At 37.1% G+C, this 19,788-nt stretch overlaps 1 protein-coding gene across 3 annotated transcripts in view; it reads left to right on the top strand.

Annotated features, from left to right (window-relative positions):
* mark1 (MAP/microtubule affinity-regulating kinase 1) overlaps nt 1-19,788 on the top strand; it is a 46,133-nt gene that overhangs the window by 427 nt on the left and 25,918 nt on the right. For all 3 annotated transcript variants that reach the window (XM_022669458.2, XM_022669460.2, XM_022669459.2), the window contains exons 2-3: nt 10,900-11,103; nt 17,942-17,995. In XM_022669458.2, the coding sequence (XP_022525179.2) occupies nt 10,900-11,103; nt 17,942-17,995 (258 nt within the window). The remainder of the gene's footprint in view (nt 1-10,899; nt 11,104-17,941; nt 17,996-19,788) is intronic.

Here is a 19,788-nt window from a genome sequence, read left to right as displayed (position 1 = left end):
TTTTATTCGCCCTGCTTTTGTTTTGAGCTGGTTTTGTGTTAGGGCGACGTTTCACATCAGCTAAGCTAAGCTAACTGGTTATAAGTAGATGTAGGTAGTCCAGGCCTGGAAAGCAAAAATCCACCACGGGGTTTTGTTCCGACCGCTTGACTGGCTCCGCTTAATCTCAACTGCAGCGGAGCCAGTCAAGCGGTCGGAATAAAATCCCGTGGTGGATTTTTGCTTTCTCGACTACCTTAACTTGCTTTAGCTTAGCCAATCCGGCTAATACATTGATTGTTTATCCAGTGAGATGTGCAGCTAAGAGCTAACTGCTATGAGCATCTAGTTATAATAGTCAAATACCTCTGTAATAGTGTATTATCGTTCTTATAATCATATATATCCACTTATCTAGCTTTATAACTCATCTATATTGCTGCCAGCTAGACTGGAATTGTTTTGAATTAAGCATTTAAGCTAGCTAGCTAAGGTTATTTAAGCTAGCTAGCCGTTAGCTTAGTTAGCCTAGCGCCACACATACATACACATATAGCTAGCTAGCTAGATGGCTCAGGTGCATAGCGATGCTCTGTGTGTGTGTGTGTGTGTGTGTGTGTGTGTGTGTGTGTGTGTGTGTGTGTGTGTCGTGTCAGATTGCAGTAAAAATAAACGAATTAATAATAAATAAACACAGAAAAGAAAAAAATTGCAGCATCATCCATTCATAGTTAGATTAATTATACTTCATTCTTCATATATAACTACCATGTAGATACCTACAGTATAATATTATGTATTGTATGTTGTGTAGCTATCTATGTCTTAAAATACATTAAATTCAGTCCAATTCTTCTTCTTCTTCTTCTTCTTCTTCTTCTTCTTCTTCTTATACAAAAGCAGGGTTCAGCAGTACAGTGAAGCACTGTTATACTTGCTAATCTAGGTTTTTGTAGTGTATTACAGTAATAGCTAGACACATAAGGTGTATAAACAGGTAGCTAACTACTAGGGCTGGGAGATATGGCCCTGATATCACAATATTTCAGGGTATTTTTGTATTTTGCGATAACAATATTCTCGCTTGTAACAAAACACACTGGTTAAAAAAATAATAAATCAAGATTACACCACTGCAACTACAAAATGAGTAAAAATAAAATTGGTTTGGTGATGTTATTGCATATAACAAAATGATATGGTATACTGGGTTAGGTAGTAATTATTATGTCTTAAAAGATGTTAAATTCAGTCCAATTATTTTTGTTATATTGTTATTATAGTGTAAATTAGTAGGAAATCTCGACCTGACCCGACCCCAGTTCAGGTTGGACATCAGGACAGGGTTGTGCTAGGGCAGACAGTCTAAACTCTAATTTGAAGTACTACTAGAAACCCAGACTTGAGTAAAACTGCAAGTGCTCTATCGAAAAAGTGACTTGTTATTTATGCTCAACACAAGTGGATTTATCATTTTTGGTACTTAAGTATTGCAGTAGTTTATTGTAGAATGTAGCACTGAAGCCTTGCTAACAGGAAGCAGAGATAAAAGGCATGGCAGAAATAATCAGTGGCTAATCAACTAATTTAAAATATAATGGCGAGATTAGTTGACCGTCAAAATAATCACTAGTTGCAGCTCTAAAGCTGGAGTTACACTACAACTTTTACCCTGATTTACAATTGTGGTGAGTCTGTGCTGGTTGGCTCTAGTCTGCAGACTCTGGTGCAGTCTGAGGGAAAGTCATGTAGTGTATAATGGGATGATAAATTTTAGCCTCAAAATCACAAATCTCACATCATCACATTAAGTCACAGAAAATCAAACAGACCCGATTTTGGGTGGAATCTGGTAGTTTAATCTGTTTACCAATTTGAGTCTAAACTCAAAAGTGATACAATAAAACTGTCTAAGAAATTGGAGTTGCTAGTGCTGCACTAATTGTAGCTTCCAAGTGTTTTGTGCTGTTGAGTTGAGTTGTAGTGTTCATACAGTTCATGTGCAAGTGAAGCTCTGAGTAAATTTATAGTTTATACTATATTATATATAAAAAATACACAGTGATGAGCATTCATATTATCTCACCCAGCAGTAGAAAATTAAATTAATTAAAGTAATGTTTAGTTCAGTGCAATAGAGTTGCTGAAGTTTGAATGGGGAAGCACCAAAATGTTTTGCCCCAAACTAAACAAATTGGATAATTTGTCTGAAAGCCAAACAACGAACATGTTTTTTTTTTTTTATTTGTTTTTTCACCTTTTCACCTTTTCAGTTTTTCATCGTCTTGTTTGAATTATTCAGTTTGCGGATATTCAGTACAGCCCTATTGACAAAATTCCCACATCTTGCCCCCTCAGCAGATTTAGCCTCAAATAACTAGCTGCTGATTTGACTAAAACGTTGCTTGTTTGGAGATACAATTTATCCAGTTTAAACAGTTTAATAAAGCACCTGCCAATGTTATTTATAAGAGCATGCAAACTATGTTGCAGCAGCTCCAGACGGTTACTGAGTAAGCTACATTAGCAGTTGTTTTGAGTGCAATGTAGTTTGTTTAGAGATATTTTAGTCTGAAAATGTAAAAAAGTAAAGCCAGAGCACTGAGGGGTGGAGGTACTGCTGTCCTTTAATTACCATGTTTAATTAGCACCTGCTGAGACTTCACCTGAGAGTATCAGAACTTCATTCTAAGCAACATGCTTTCCAGAAACATGCTGAACCTTAACAGAAAACTCAGACTAAAAGAATTTTAGAGGAGTAGCTCACTTTAAATAAACTCAGGTGACCAGATAGTGGAAATTGTTGGTTTCACAGCCTGTTATAAGCCAGGTATTATGGATTGTAATAAAGTCATTGGGAATGCATGTAACTTAATTGTATGTGAATTGGGTATCAGTTGAAATTGCCTCCTAGGTATGAGTGTGTGAGTGAATGTGTCTGTGTGTCTGTCTGCCCTGCGATGGATTGGCAGCCTGTCCAGGGTGTATTTGCCTTCTGCCCGATGCTGGCTTGTATAGACTCCAGCCCCAACCCCCCCCCCTTTAACTTCAGCCAACCCCCCCTTAACACAGCTACTTTAATTAACATTATTAATGGTAATGAAGGATCTAACCCTGTTTAAACTCACCTTATCATGCTTTCTGCAGTATTTTAACCACCACAGGTGATATCAAAATCAATGTTCAAACTTTGCAGCAAGCAGAACTGTTATTTCACCCCATCCAGACTAGAGTATAGTGGAGTCAGATGTAATTTGTTTGTGTTTACTGTATGCGTGTCTTTCTCTCTCTCTCTGTCTCACACTGCAAGTCGCACCCACACTATAATCTCACTGGCCAACTAAGCATAAGGGGAGGCCAATCAGGATGCTCTGTTTCTCACTATGTATGTTTGTAGTGAGTGTCTTCCTCGCTTGTACCTTTTTTTCTCGCACACGCTCTTTTTTTCTCTCTCTATCACACATTAATGATGAATCGACAATTCAATTCCATTTCGACCAATTCTTTGTAGTTGATATTACGTCGACTAATCTTTGCGGCCCTGATCTGCATCAGTATCAGCATGGAATATCAGTATCGAGTTGTTTAAAAAGCTGTTCATCCGTGCAGAAACATACTCTTTACTGGTGAGCTAGCTGGTTGAGGAGCCTAGATCTTGACCCACACAGAAATTGATTTCTGTCTGGTTGATCAGTTTGATCCAGCAGGTCATATTAATAAACTGGTGTAGTAAACTTCTCCCACTGAACTTGCTTACACCACTCAGCTCCAGTGGCAGTGTTTTCTGGTTTGTGAAGCTGTTAAAGATGCTGCAGTTTATAGTAGGGGTATGACAAGACTCTTATATCACGAGACGAGACATGATACTGGGTTTAAGAAAACAAGATAATATTTGGAAAATACAATTTTAAAGAAAACGTCAAAAATGAAAAATGGTTTTATTTGACAAAATCATAAAACTCAAACTTAACAGACTGGTTTCTCTCACACATTGATTCTATAAGAAATAGAAATAAGAATAAAAATAAAAATAAAACTTTTCTAGATCTTATATAGTGCAAACAATAAGTGCATAACCACAACCAGTCATATTAAGACTATGCTTGAAGTGAAACAGAGACAGAACATGTTTTTAAATACAGTACAGAGCTAAGGGATTAGTACAGCTGTCTATGAAACAGTCACGTGTAGGATTTACTTACAGTATTTATATATGGTTTGTGTCTTGTTGGTCACTCTGTTACCGTTTATTGTTTCCACTGGAGCCAAAATGCAGCCGGACATACAACTTAAAAGTAGCAGAAGCATCTTCTATACAAATACCTGAATTTTCCTCTTCTGCTGAGAGCTGCTCTCACTGCTCAGACACCACACTCACTGCTATCACTACTGGGTTGCCAGATCCCTCTTAAAAAGTCCACACTAAACTGTTTTTTTCCCCCACGAGACAGATTTAAGCTTGATGAGAAGTATCGTCACACCCCTAGTTTATAGATGTCAGTTTAGTGCGCTGTAGCTTTAGCATAAATGTAGCAATATTCAATTTTGACCAGTGATGTTATGTATACAGAACAGATCGCATATGTGTCTGAACTTTTTTTTTTCCCTCTGAAATCAAAATTAGTAAGTTGTCTCTTGGACTTTGACAACTCAAATTTGAACTCCTTCAGTACTTAAATGGTTCTTTGTCTGGATATATATATATATATTAACCCAATAAAAGAGACTGAGTTGTAGTTGAGCTATCAGATAAGTAGGGGGTTAATCATATTACTATTGATTATGTGTTTTTTGTATTTTTTGCATTAACAGGTACTCTAAAAGTTCTTTGTTTAATGTTCTAAAATGGTGTAATTAGTTGTTAGCCAGGCAGATTATGTTAGTGTCGTTAGACACGCCTAGTTTGATCTTGTAACATTTATTACCTTTTGCAGATTCCATTTAAAATGTTTATTTTTTCTTTTAATAGTTACTGGTGCATGCTGACTCGTTTTTGCAGCAGCTTAGGGGATAAAATTTGGTAGGTGTATACCAAATACAGAAAGTGCTCTTTTTTAAGTAATCATTAAACTTGCAGGACAATCTGGGAATCCAGTGGAAAAATGTGCTTTAATTCTGGTCTTTGAAGTGTAGTAAAAATAATACTCCATAATGTGATAATATTGAATCGCAAGATGCCCTGTGATTCCCACCCCTAGAATCCATGCTATATGCAGTCGTTGGGTTAAACACTCTGTTAAATAGTGTAATATTAAATATTTATGTGTAAAATCTTGATTAAAGGTAAAAGAGAGAACAGAAGAGCTAATAAGTAGGAATGAGTCTGAGGAGAGAGTGTGTAAAAAGTGTTCAGTGAAGCTCACTATATCACTGCTTGGGTTATTACAGCACAACAATTGCATAACAGGAGGAAGGCCGAGAGGCAAGGAGATTTTTAAACAGAAGAGTCAGACTGAGTGTTGTGTATTCAGGGTGGGGGAAGGTGGGGATAATGTACCTTTCTGGAATGTTGTGTCCCAGCACGGGGTTCATTGTTCCGCTAATGCAGAGAGAGTTGTGGTGGGTGGTTAACATTAATAAAATATTTAAAAGATGATGTTTCTTGCCCCTGCCTGTTTACTTATTCTTTTATCTATACACAGAGTTATCCTAGTTTTTTCAGAACATCCCAGTTTCATGGAAGATACGAGCTGTACAGGGCTAGGATAGTATTGTCACATTCTAGGGTCATCGGTAAACGTTAGTCTAAACCAGAGACTGGAAAAAAGGATGGATGTCGTGTCTCCGTTCCCATTCATTCAATGAAAATGAAGCCAAAATCTTCCACCATGTTGGCGATCCTGAAACCAGAGTCTGCGCAGTAGAGACCAGAGGAGGGAGAAAGACTGTGGAGAGACAGCCTACTCATTTAAATAACCCCGCCCCTGAGGGCTGCCTCGAGGTCACAGGCTGCAGAGCGGAGCTGATGGTCTGTTATTGGTCCCGCCCATAACCAGCCCTTTTACAATAACCACACCTTTTTTTTATAATAATAATAATAATACACTTTATTTATATAGCACTTTCTTAAACACAGTTTACAAAGTGCTTTACAGAAAATAATAACACACAAGGTGTAGAAGTTCAATTATTCAAAACAATACTTGAGTCCAGTAAAATAAAAATATAACCGTAAAAACAAATTTTAAAATAATTGAAGTAAGGTAGCCCAAATAAAAGCCTTACAGAACAAAAAAGTCTTAATTTTCCTCTTGAAAATGTTTAAATCATTAAGGGCCCTCAGGTCATCTGGGAGAGAGTTCCAGAGTTTAGGGGCATAGCAACAAAATGCAGCCTCGGAACTCTTTAACCGGTGGTGGGTACCGTTAGCAAGTTTTTATTTGCCGACCTGAGGGACCTTAAAGGTACATGCCTCTCAATCATACTGCAGAGATATAAAGGAGCAAGACCATGTAAACACTTAAAAGTAAGCAATATTATTTTAAAATCAATTCTATATGATACAGGCAGCCAGTGCAACTCTTTAAGAACGGGTCTAATATGATCCCTTATCTTCACACGTGCTAATACTCTGGCAGCTGCATTTTGGACCCTCTGTAGGCTTGAGATAGTGCTTTTAGGAAGACCAGCAAGCAGTGCATTACAGTAGTCCAGGCGTGATGATACAAATGCATGCAAAGGTTTCTCACTGTCAGTTACTGTTAAAATACGTCTGACCTTAGCTATATTACGAAGATGATAGAATGCTGTTCTGGATACATTACTAATATGCCGTTTAAAGCTTAAGTCATAGTCAAATGTGACACCAAGATTTTTAATATGGTCTTGGGTTTTAACTGATAGGGACTCTAAATAAGATACTGCTTCAATACGCTCGCTACCATTTCCAATGATAATAAATTCAGTTTTATCATCATTGAGCTGTAGAAAATTATAAGTCATCCAGGACTTAATGTCTTTTAAACAGTCAAAAATTAAATCAATAGAACATTTGGGGTCAGTAGCTAAAGACATATATAACTGAGTGTCATCTGCATACTGGTGGAATGAGATATTATATTTACTGACAACTCTAGCCAGAGGAAGCATGTAGAGGTTAAAAAGTACTGGTCCTAAAATTGAGCCCTGGGGAACACCGTGCGCTATCATTTTTGAATAGAGCTGAAGAACGTTTTAAAAAACGTATAAAGGACTCATAAACTTGCAAAAGTGATGTTTGCACTATAGACATCAAGGATGACAGAGAAAATCTTAATTTGCCCATTTATTCATCTAAAACAGTATGAAAAATACTACACAGTATGCCTTTAAGGTAGTGCTGTGCGATATGACGATGAATATCATGGGGATCATAGTAAAGTGTCTATCGTGCTACTTACCTTCTATCTTCTCTATCGTTTCTACAGTAATTTCATCAATTATTCATGCAAATATATAAAATAGGCTATGATGAAATGTATTGCCGTGGTCACTTTGCATAAACTCGGTTTATATAAGTGATGATAAAGTAATCTTTGCAAAAAAATCTTCATAATGTGGTTTTGCGACGTGACGCTGCTTTACGCTATTTGACGGTCACACGCGGACACGCCGGTTTACATCATGCTTTATGTTATTAAACTCATGAGAGCTGAACAATGGAGACGCATTGTTCTTTTAAAAAATATTAGCTACTGCATCTACCTCATCTGTTTTCATTTGATAAATATATATTGCTGCAATAAAAGGTAGTAATTCTCGTTTGTGAAAGTTTGGTTTAATGTCACTTTGAAATAAAGTTGGATGAAAGTAAGCAATGATATTATTTTGTCATATTTTTTGAAGAATAACTGAAAACATACTTAAATGTGGTATATCATGATCTATAACGTTATCGTGATATTAAAAAATTCCATATCGTGATATATGATTTTTTCTATATCGCCCAGCACTACTTTAATGTTTCATTAGATGAAGTGAAACACATTTAACTAAATTGTATTTGCTGCAGCCCTGCTAAAAAAATCCATCTCAAGACCAGCTGGTCATCTACAAAACACATCATACCCTACGCTGGTTAAGAGCTAGTCAATGGCCTAGCCTACCAGCGTAGCAATGATCAGCTGCTTTTGAGCTGTTTTTTTTTTTTTTTGCAGGGAGTATTAAATTTGTATTTATTAGGAATCTGCTGCTTGTGACGACCCCCTGCACACCTTTCAGGTACTAGTCTGCAGTGCACAGGCAGGGCTGGGCCTGACTGGTCTAATTAAAGCACTGAGCGCACCTGTAAAGGGTATACTCAATAAGGTGGGGTTTTGTTTCTCTCAATTAAGGCACCTTCTTTTTTTGTGTAGGCAAGTTTTGTTTTCTTTCATCCATAGGCTTCTTAATCTCTCTCTCTCTCGCTCTCTCACACTCTCTCACTCTTCACTCTGCCTTTTTCTTTTGCTTCTACATTTATCATTTACTGACGTAAACATGCATCCACCAATTCATGGCTGTCACTGCATTCATATCCCAGACGTTTTAATTAGATTTATATTTTGTATTGAAGTAATAAAAGTATTCCTCGTTTTAAATTTAAACTGGTGTTGCGTCCCTCTTCGTATGTTGCGGGGTGTGGACGAGCCCATGGAGTAACTCGCTACTGATAATTTTTTTGCGAGGTAATTAGAGCTTTGCGATTAATCGATTTTATCGATTATTTTGAATTTAGGACGATGTGTTTTCATGAAAATTGATTTTCTCTGTGTTTTAATTTTCACCACCGACGCTCCCCTGAGCTTAGCCCCGCCCCTCTCTCCCGCGCGCAGCCCCGCCCCTCTCTCCCTCCCTCCTCGTCCACAGTGTCAACAATTTGTCTATAATAGGTTTGAAAACTTAAGAAAGCTAAAAAATAAAATAAATAAATAAATAAAAAACTGCTCTTATAATAAAATTTAACAACACGGCAAAAAACTGATTTATGTAATTTCTGTAAAAATAGTTATTTTGAGACGTGACTGCCTATTTAAAAAGCAACAGAAGTTGTTAATAAGTTCACTTCATTTCTAACATATTTAGAGTGTTTTTTACTCACTTTTTTCTCTCTCACAATGTTAATCCTTTACTGTATTATGCAAATTAGACATAAAAATGACGTCATTTAGCGACTTCTAGCTACTTTTAGGAGATTTTAGTAGGGGAAAAATCGATTTAAATCGAAAATCGGATTATTATTATTTTTTTTAATCAGATTTTTTTTTGGGCCATATCGCCCAGCTCTAGTGGGAATATATGATAATAGATATTGTGAATTATGAAAATTTCTTTAAATATCATGCTGCAATATTTGTACCATATTACCCAGCCTTAGAATTTCATGACTTTAATATGACCCTCAATAAAGGAAGCTTAACCAGTTCCTCAGTGGGTTTGGAAAATGAAGTTATAGTGATGGCATTCAGCTCGGCTGCCTTCCAGCTAACCTACAGCCTGCAGGAGCAGAGCCTGTGTATCGACCGGGATAACAGGACTGATAGATGTGCTTTTATTGAGGTACGTGTTACAGAAATGCACATGTATGGAGACAGAGGCTGAGAGAAGGACATAAGGGTTTTTGATACAGGATTATTCTGCAGACGAGAGGAATAAAGATCTGCGCAGATCAGAGCTAATGAAACGTCAGATTAGAGTTGAGTGGTTCAGCGGTATAGATAGAGATCACCTTTCTTGTAGTATAGCAATATATTGTGATATATTAAATAGTAACCCCTATATCTTAATGAGTATCATATTGGCAAATTCTTCCAAATATACAACCCACAATTAGAGCTGGGTGATTAATCGATTTTATTGATTAATTCGAATTTACAGTTAAGGACGATGTGTTTTTATGAAAATCGATTTTCTCTGAGTTTTCATTTTCACCACCGACGCTCCCCTAAACTTAGCCCCGCCCCTCTCTCCCTGATTTATGTAATTTACGTAAAAATAAAGTTATTTTAAGACGTGACTGCCTATTTTTAAAAGCAACAGAAGTTGTTCATTTGTTGGAGTTCATTTGAATAATTTCTAACATATTTAGAGTGTTTTTACTCACTTTTTTCTCTCTCACAATGTTAATACTTTACAGCTTCAAAAACATGTATTATGCAAATTAGGCGATGACGTCATTTAGCGACTTTTAAGAGATTTTAGTAGGGGAAAAAATCGATTTAAATCAAAAATCGATTTATAAAAATATATATATTAAGATTTTTTTTGAGCCATATCGCCTAGCTCTACCCACAGTATACTTCAGATGTCCTCATGTATCAACCTACTGCTGGTATTGTTTTATTTCGATCCCTATTTATTTATTTTTTTTTACTGTGTTTGCTTCACACTGCCTCCTAAACATCCATAGAAGAATCTCACTCATCCCTTCCCTACCAACAAATTAATTTTCATGTATCTCCTCTGCTAATTTTACACGGCACATTTTGCCTGTACCACCAGATTTGTAACATGTACACAGTTGGGCTGTAACTAATAATTATATTTTTAGTCGACTAATCTGAAGAGTATATAATTTAGTTGATTATTCAATGATTATTTTTGAATAATCAATCATCCCCTCAATCACTGCCTCCGGTAGGTGCAGGTTTAAACTCACCTACTCAAGTCTGCACACCTGTGAATATCACCCTATTGCCCAGTCTGTCCCTTAACATGATATAATATAAGTTCAAATAGCAATACATTATTGAGTTAAGAAACTTGAATAGTAAGTAGTTTTATAACTTATTTAAATGTATCAGTGTGAACTAAGTGATCGAGCACTTCATTAAAAAATGTTTGCTGTACAGTTTAGACTTTAAACTTGAGCTAATTCTGACTGCAGTTCTATTCTAAAATAGAAGCACTTCTCTAATTTTCTAAGTTTAATTTTTCTGATCTGTTTTCTACTCTGTTTTTCAGCATTCATCAGTAGACGGTTATCCCGACCCCCCGGCACCTCCAGCTAAATCATCCAGTCGACAGAGTCTCCCACGATGTCGGAACTCTGTGGCGTCCATTACAGACGAACAGCCTCACGTTGGGAACTACAGGTTGCTGAAAACCATCGGCAAAGGCAACTTCGCCAAAGTCAAACTAGCGCGCCATATTTTAACAGGACGTGAGGTAACGCACCAGCACAGTTCATAGTTTAGTGTCTGTTTCTTACTTTTTGCTTTTACACATTGTTTTTTATTTGATCTGCATTCCACTGTGTGTTTGGTTTGTTTGAGATTAGGGCTGCACCATATTGTAAAAAAATAAAAAAATGCAATATTATGTTGTTTTATGTTGCAATATATATTCTATTATTGACAATAACAGGATTTTTTACTGGAAATACAGAAAATATATTTATTATTTTTAGTCCAATCAGTGTTTTAGGGGTTGATTCTGATCACCGATCGTCCTTCATATCGATCGGTCGATCGCTGATACCGATCTTGGGCGGGGCCAAATGCCACATTAATGCCACACAGGTGCTAGGCAAACCTGGTACAGATTCCCCTAATTACATCCATGCCTAAGCAAACACTGGTAATTTACACTGCTAGTAAATAAACAGAAGAGTGTTACTGACCAAAATAAACGCTTTTCAGGAGAGATATAAGTAATGTGTAAATATTTATAAGACACTAGAATTTTTATATTTGTATGTCAATACTGCAGAAATGTGTATCCAAACATCGGCCACCTCACAGCCTGTTTTTTAGTCAGCTGTTCATATATAGATAATAATACAATACTTTAATAAGAACAACAGCACCAGCTAGAACTTAGATTGGACAAAAAAATCCAGCCTGACTCTGCCCGCCCTCATAAACTGTAATTAAGAGCGCGGACCTGATTTAAACTCCATATTTTTAGTAAGTAACGTTACAGCAATGAAACAGAGCTTTTAACTAAATTCACAAATAGTTGGAAAGAACAAAATCTGTTTTAGTGATGTTAATAAACATCAGCGCTAGTCACAGTTTCACCGCAGCGAGAGACGAGGACGTGAATCGCTTATCTAACCAGCCTTTACTGATTTCTGCCCCCAATAACCCTTTCAATAACCTCCAATAGCCTTTAATAGCCTTTAGTAGTCTTCAACAGTCTAACCTGGCGGCCGTGTGCACTAAACTCCGTAGTTCTAAACATTCTGAGCAGAGCGTTAACTGACCTGTTTTATAATGTAATCCTAGCAGTGACTCCGTGACGGCTGCTCTAAACTGCTGCTTTTAGCTTGTGAGCTAACCCAGCTCCATGTCTCACTGCTTGGGCTGAAAGATGAAGTGTAGAGAGCTGTATTATCCATTTAGTGGGGTAAAAACCTTTATTTCCTACACAGATGAACTTAAGAAAACTGTAAAAACGCTCCAGACTGGCTGAGTTTTGCCTGTAGCCCGTGGCTGGGCTGTAGCTCTGACTGAGTAAAGACAGTGGGGCTGCTGCTGCTGTAGCTCTGACTAGTGGTTGGATGAGGAACTGCAGCTTCCTGTAAGCGAGCAGTTTCACCGGGAATCCACACACAGCTCTGATAAACTGCTTAACCCTAAACTCCTGAATCAGATTGGCTAAATTTAGAGGAATATCGGCCGATTGCCGATATCGTATTTTGGCTAAAAATCAGCGGATACCGATACACTGCCGATCGATTGTTCCATCTCTAATCATAACATTAAAAAATGCAATTTATATATCAATGATCGGAGCAAAACAAATTATAATGGGTATGCATTAAATTGCCCAAAGTATTCTGTGCTCGCCTGTGTTTCTTTTAGTGATAAAAGGCTTGAATGGAGCTGCTCGTACATGGATCCCTTTCCATTAAGCTCTCCACACACTACACTACTGCTCTTGAGCTAATCTGAAACTAAATGTGGTTTGGATGTCTGTAGTAATTGACTCATTGACTCGACCCCTTCTTTCAATAATGTTTAGAGAAGCAGTCTGCATGTCTAGCTGCTGCTTTTATACACCTGTTTAATTTTTTCAATGGGTGAGCGAATACTTTTGGCAATATAGTGAATATAATTCTTAATCTAGAAGATATTGTAATGATGTTAAAATACTATTTGAGAGATTTCTGTGAGTTTATTTTTAATCTCTTTTATCTTTTTAATGCATGAATTTTTAAACATGGGGGTAAACTTAATTGTCCGGTTGTTTTTTCCGATGTCTACAATTTTTACAAATATAAACCACTGGCTGCTGTCATGGACATCATGTGTTAACAGTTAAAATACTGTATAATAGTATTTTTTTAAAAGAAGAAATGTGTGTTTACACAGTCAAACCTATTAAAGAATTGAGCAGATTTGTCCAAACAATCCAAACACACAACTAAGCTATATTTTTCCCTTCTTTAGCTATGCCAATAATTCCACCCACTCAACGGCACTCCCCCTATCACTAGAAATGCCCCAACACCAGGAGGGTGAAGACTAGCACACGCCTCCTGTGATACATGTGAAGTCAGACTCCGCCTCTTTTTGAGCTGCTGTTGATGCAGCATTGCCGAGCAGCATCACAGCGCTAACACTTGGAGGAAAGCGCAGCGACTCGGATCTGATACATCAGCTAAAAAACGCATTGTGCTAACTGACTTTAACTTAGGAGTGATATGGGGGTGAGAGCGCCATCTACCCACCCAGAGAGAGCAAGGCCAATCGTACTCTTTTGGCAAGCTGCATGACCGGGATTTAAACTGACAATCTCTTGATAACAGTGGCAGCGTCCTTATCTGCTGGACCACCCGGAACCCTTTCACTTCATTTTTGACCATTTGTTTTTGCAAAGTATTAATTCAAGAACTCAAAACTTTGAATGTGTAAAAAAATATATTCTTAGTATAAAAGCGAAAACTTTACATTAAATTAAAGCATTTATGACATGATGCTAACATTAGCCATTTGTTTTATTCTCACTCAGTTGCGTAAATTTTAGTACATTTATGTTAGCAAGTTAGCTTTAATGTTCTTCCGTTCCATGGTTCCATTTTCAATTCCACATTTAAAGCCCTAGACCACATGTGTCAAACACAAGGCCCGCGGGCCAAATGTGGCCCGCCACGTCTTTTTATGTGGCCCGCGAGAGCTTGTAAGATCTTAGTGTCTATAATAAATAAGTCAGAAGCGTTCTTTGACCAAAAAATACATTTCCCACAATGCTTGTCGATTGTATTACTCGCAAAGTTACGGCTTACTGCCACTACACGGCAGTGTAGTCATTGATGTGGAAACCCTGCCGGAGGGAAGGTGTAACTTCGCGGGTGGAATTGAGACATATAAATGTTTATCCCATAATGTCCAGAAAAAGAGAAGTTGATGCAGACGGACGGCTGTGCTTCAAGGCGAAAGACCGGTATGCCTTTTGTGTTACGAAGAGTGTTACTGACCAAAATAAACGCTTTTTAGAAGAGATATAAGTTCTGTGTAAATATTTATAAGACAATAGCTGACAAAATCTGTTTTAATGAGGTTAATAAACATCACTGGGACAGCGCTAGTCGCAGTTTCACCGCAGCAAAGTACGAGGACGTGAATCACTTATCTAACCAGCCTTTACTAATTTCTGCCCTCAATAACCCTTTCAATAACCTCCAATAGCCTTTAATAGTCTTCAGTAGCCTTCAACAGTCTAACCTTGCAGCCGTGGTGTGTTCTAAACTCCGTAGTTATAAACATCCTGAGGTTAGCAGCGCGATAACTGACCTGTTTATAATGTAATCCCAGCAGTGACTCATGCTCTAAACGGCTGCTGTTAGCTGATTGGGCTGAAAGATGAACTGTAGAGAGCTGCATTATTCGGTTACAAAAATCTTTATTTCATACACAGAAGAACTTAAAAATTTTAAAAACGCTCCAGACTGGCTGAGCTGAGCCCTGTAGCCCGTGGCTGGGCTGTAGCTCTGACTCAGTAAAGACTGCGGACTTGTGGTGCTGCTGCTGCAGCTCCCACTAGTGGTTGGATGAGGAACTGCTAAATCTGAGGAAATGCTATGTTCTTAACAGCTCACAATTTTTGATTTTATATTTATTAAGCCTTATTTCAGTTAATAATTTCAAAGTTAATATAACTTGATGTCATTTCTATTCACTTGAATAGTTTGGTTCTTGATTGATGGAGTTTTTGGATTTCATAACATGACAAATTAAAAGGATTTATGTTAATAGAGCAACAAGCAAACATTTTTTCCATGCAACTGTAATATTTGATTGAATAAATAATATATTGAGAGTTATTTAACATTAAGGAGTAATTACATTCATTTACATATATTACATTTGGTTACATTTTATTACATTTATAAGTTACATCTGGCCCTCGGAGGACAGCCAATATGCCAATGTGGCCCTCGGCCAAAATGAGTTTGACACCCCTGCCCTAGACCAACAGTTTTAAAACATGCCGTAGTTTGAGAGAGAAATTGTTTTATTTTGTCTCTCACTCAGTGTTAATAAATCATGTTAGTGTAAAAAAAAAAAATAATTTCTATATCTCAGTTGCATTTAGGGAAGAAGTTAGCGTTAGCATTTTCCGAGCTTTCTGTTCTACCTGTTCTACCCTCTCTACCTTAAATGCAATAGACCAGAAGCTATTGTTAGCAATGATTTATTTTGTCTGTCACTGTGTTACTAAAGCCAGCTAGAGTAGTTAAACAAGATGTCTAATTTTTAGTACATTTATCTCTTACTTGTTGGAAAAGTTTTGCGATCCCTCAGGGTAACAAAAATGGAATAAAACGACAATTCAGTGAGGCTTTAGGAGACGTTCCTCTGTTTGTTTAGAGTCATTATTACGAGGCATGCGGTTAAAATTCAGTATAAATATCTGTCCGCTGGACACCATGCATGAAAGTACTGGAGTTGGAAACACAGTGTATTATTGGTGCTGTGTGCGTCAGATAAGTCTCCACACAGCCGCCAGGGCATTACACAAGCCATGAGACGGTTCTGTCCACACGTGGTGATGGCTAACGACGTCCAAACCCTGGAGCCTTTTACATCTTCCCCTGCTTATTTCACTCATACACAAGCTGTTCTGTCACCAGCACAGAGACAGTAGCCAGAGAGAGTGAGCCTGATCTTCAACATACACAGCGCTGGAGGACAGCGGTGGCTTGTGGACAATATATTGTCCCTGAAATTATTGCGATACACAATATTTTTGTCATTTTAAGATTATTAAATGCCACTGATATAATGATAAGAGAATAGTGTAAAAAAGCAATTATACACTTTTTAAAGACAACAAAAATTGTAATGAATAATGTATTATAATTTGTTTTTAGAGAATTATTATATACTTATTTTTTCACCTAATTTAGCCCACACTACGTGTATATCGTTGCTGTCCTATGAAAAACACTTATCTCCATTTTTGTCGATTTTAAGTTTAAGACATAACTTAAACAGACAAACTGTCTCTTAGACTGTGACAACATTTCTTGATGAACGGACCAATAGAAACTCTTCAAAATGACCTGAAATTGACTTCCATTGAAAGTTCACAAGGTTTTTTGACTCTCCTGTAAAGTTGCTGTTTTGGAGATAAGTGTTTTTCATTGGACAGCGACGATATGTGATGGAGTTACAGTTATTGTGTGATATAGATATAGATATATAGATATAGATATATAGATGTTTTATATTTGAACAAACATACAAATGAACGCAATAGACGAAAAATATCACGATTATGAAAAATGATTGAGGTCATGTTCATTTATCGTACGATAAATCGATATTGCAATTATTGTGACAGGCCTTGCTGGATATCACCACTGATTTACAGAATCCATTTAGATTCATTTAGTAATATATTTCAGTTACAGTAACAGATTCTGTTCAGATATGAAGATTTCCAGAGAAATTGTGTTTTTAGATTTACATTACGTTTAAGGTATTAAGCAGACGCCCTTATTCAGAGCGACTTACAACAGAGCATTTTTTACTTTTAAAATATCCAGAACTTGTTTATCGAGACTAGAATCAAGAGATACACAAACCTTGATAATGTTCAGAACCCTAAGAGGATATTTATTTATTTATTTATTTATAAGATTAGTTTGAAGACCGCGAGTGACTCTCAGAGCTGTTCTGACACCCAGTGGAACTTCGTTCCATCACCTTGGTCCTGCAGCACAGAGAAGAGTCGAGATGTTTGTTTGCGTTGGGTTTTAAGGGATGGAGTTTCGAGCCGAGCCATACTGGAAGCTCTTGGTACAGATCTGGATTTGGAAGGAGCTGATAAACAATAAACAATAAACAGTGTTATTGTAATTTCAGGATTATTTTCTGCCACTGATATGATAATGTAATAGCCTAATGATAATTTCATAGTTTTAAAGAGTAATAAACTTTAAATCTTAATATTATTTAAACATTTATATTGAAATTAAATAAACATAACAATAGTAAATTAAATTAAACCACTTTTTTAAAGTTAACATTTTGACTGTTCATGTTGATGTAGAATAGATCTCAAACATAATATAAATACACTGGCTGGACAAAAAAAGGTTGTCACTTTGCTGCAGTTGTTCTGCAGGTTTAGGTTCAGCAACAGTATGTGCTGAAAGAATGAGGTCAGCTGACTACCTGAATATACTGAATATAGACCAGATTATTCCATCAATGGATTTTTTCCGTCCCTGATGGTGGGACCATATTCCAAGATTTCAACGCTTATTAAAAAGGCGGTCCAACAAAATATAAGTGTGTGACCTTCTTTTGGTGACATTTTTTTGCTAGGCAGTGTATAATATAGATATAAACATAAAAAATGCATTCTGAATATTGTACACTTAGTTGCAATCCTCAGTACATACATTTCTTTTTATATATTGTACAATAAGTCGCTAATTATTGTGACTGGCATAACTGTGTATTTCTGTGCATTTTAATACTGTAAAAAATATTAATACAGCCCACGTATACAGATAAATCCCACTCATTAACGTCTCTCTGTGTTTCAGGTTGCTGTGAAGATTATTGATAAGACCCAGTTAAACCCCACTAGTTTACAGAAGGTAAGCTCTTGTCTTTATTCTGAAATGAGTTGGGTAAGAGGAGTGTATAAGTGATTTATGGCAGATGTTATTTCTGATATATCTGACTGATGTTGTTTTGGGTTTGTTATGTAGGTATAAAAGCAGCCAGGCTGTTTCATTAATGTGGTCTATTATGTAGAATAACATTTTAACTTTATTTTTTGTTCAATTATTTATTTAAAGTTGTCTGGTAGAGTATTTTAGTGCTCACCTCTGTAAAACAGTTTGTGTATTTGTGTACATAATTCATTAAAATTGATTAAGCTAATCAATGCCATCTGAGCAGGATTAGAGGATTTTGTGTGCATATGTGTCTGTGCGCGTGTGTGTGTACCTGTCTGTCTGTGTGTCTCTCTGTCTGTGTGTGCGTGTGTCTGTCTGCGTGTGTATGCATATGCGCCTGTCTGTGCGCCTGTCTGTGCGCCTGTCTGTGCGCCTGTCTGTGCGCCTGTCTGCTTCTGTGTCTGCGTCTGTGTCTGTGCGCCTGTCTGTCTGTGCGCCTGTCTGCGTCTGTGTGTGTCTATGCTTGTGTCTTTGTTTGTGTTTGTGTGTGTCTTTGTGTGTGTTTGTGCCTGTGTGTGTGTTCCTGTGTGTACCTCTGTGTGTGTGTGTACCTGTGTACGTGTGTGTACCTGTGTCTGTGTGTGTATATGCATATGTGTCTGTCTGTCTGTCTGTGTGTGTATATGCATATGTGTCTGTCTGTCTGTGTGTGTATATGCATATGTGTTTGTCTGTCTGTGTGTGTATATGCATATGTGTCTGTCTGTGTGTGTGTTTGTGCATCTCTCTCTCTGTCTGTCTGTCTGTCTGTCTGTCTGTCTGTGTGTGTGTCTGTGTGTATGCGTCTGTGTCTGTCTGTGTCTGTCTGTCTGTCTTTGTGTGCGCGTGTCTGTGCGCGTGTGTGTTCTCTGACATGCAGATGAATGACCAGCTTGTGGTCTCCCTAAATGCACACAGCACAATTTACATGCACACAGTCCTTATTCCTATTCTGTGCTGCTGCTGCTCTTCTACAGATATAGATTTATCTCCCTGTTGTTTACGTTTCTTGACCGTGTTTCCAAAGAACTTGTTTTTCTTAAATCAGCAAAATCAAGTTAAATAGGGAGCACTGTAACTGTATTAAGGCATTATGAGTACGATCAAGGATGCAACAACTTTTTTTTATTGAAAGCAAAAAGTGATATTTGCATGGATTTTACCTTTAACCAAAACAAATTTAATTGAAACATTAGCCAATTATTTATAAAGCAGCTCTTTTTGGTTGTGTTTCTACTTTAAGCTCCACTTTAAGTGTGATATTTGTGGGGATTCACAGACTCTGTCTGGAGTTTACCAGTGTTTATAATGTGGTTAGTAAAATAAAGTGCGTTTTAGGTATTTAGGTAATGAACAAAATTGTAATGATAAAAGAACATTTACTTGAGCATTAATCTACACACACACATCTCTGCTAAAAACATTTATTAGAGTAAAACCCTTTTATTTATTATCAGGCTAACTAACCAGACTTGCCCGGAAAGGTTAATGTACCATCCAGCCCTGTCCTCGATGGGCACAAGAGATCGGCCCCAAAACAATGATCTGTTCATCTGTAGCTTTTGTGTTTATTTTAGTAGATAGCAGATGTAACTGATAAATAGCTGATATTGGTCATCTGCTGTTTGCTAACATGTTTACATTATTTAATATTAGTATGTAATTAAAAATCCCAACAAGATCCAACTATGAAACTGTGTAAATTCCGCCTGACTAAATAATGTATTAAT

This window comes from Astyanax mexicanus, chromosome 16, assembly GCF_023375975.1.
Source record: "Astyanax mexicanus isolate ESR-SI-001 chromosome 16, AstMex3_surface, whole genome shotgun sequence".
In the NCBI taxonomy this organism is placed as follows: Eukaryota; Metazoa; Chordata; class Actinopteri; order Characiformes; family Acestrorhamphidae; genus Astyanax; species Astyanax mexicanus.
This window is presented reverse-complemented; position numbering and strand designations above follow the sequence as displayed.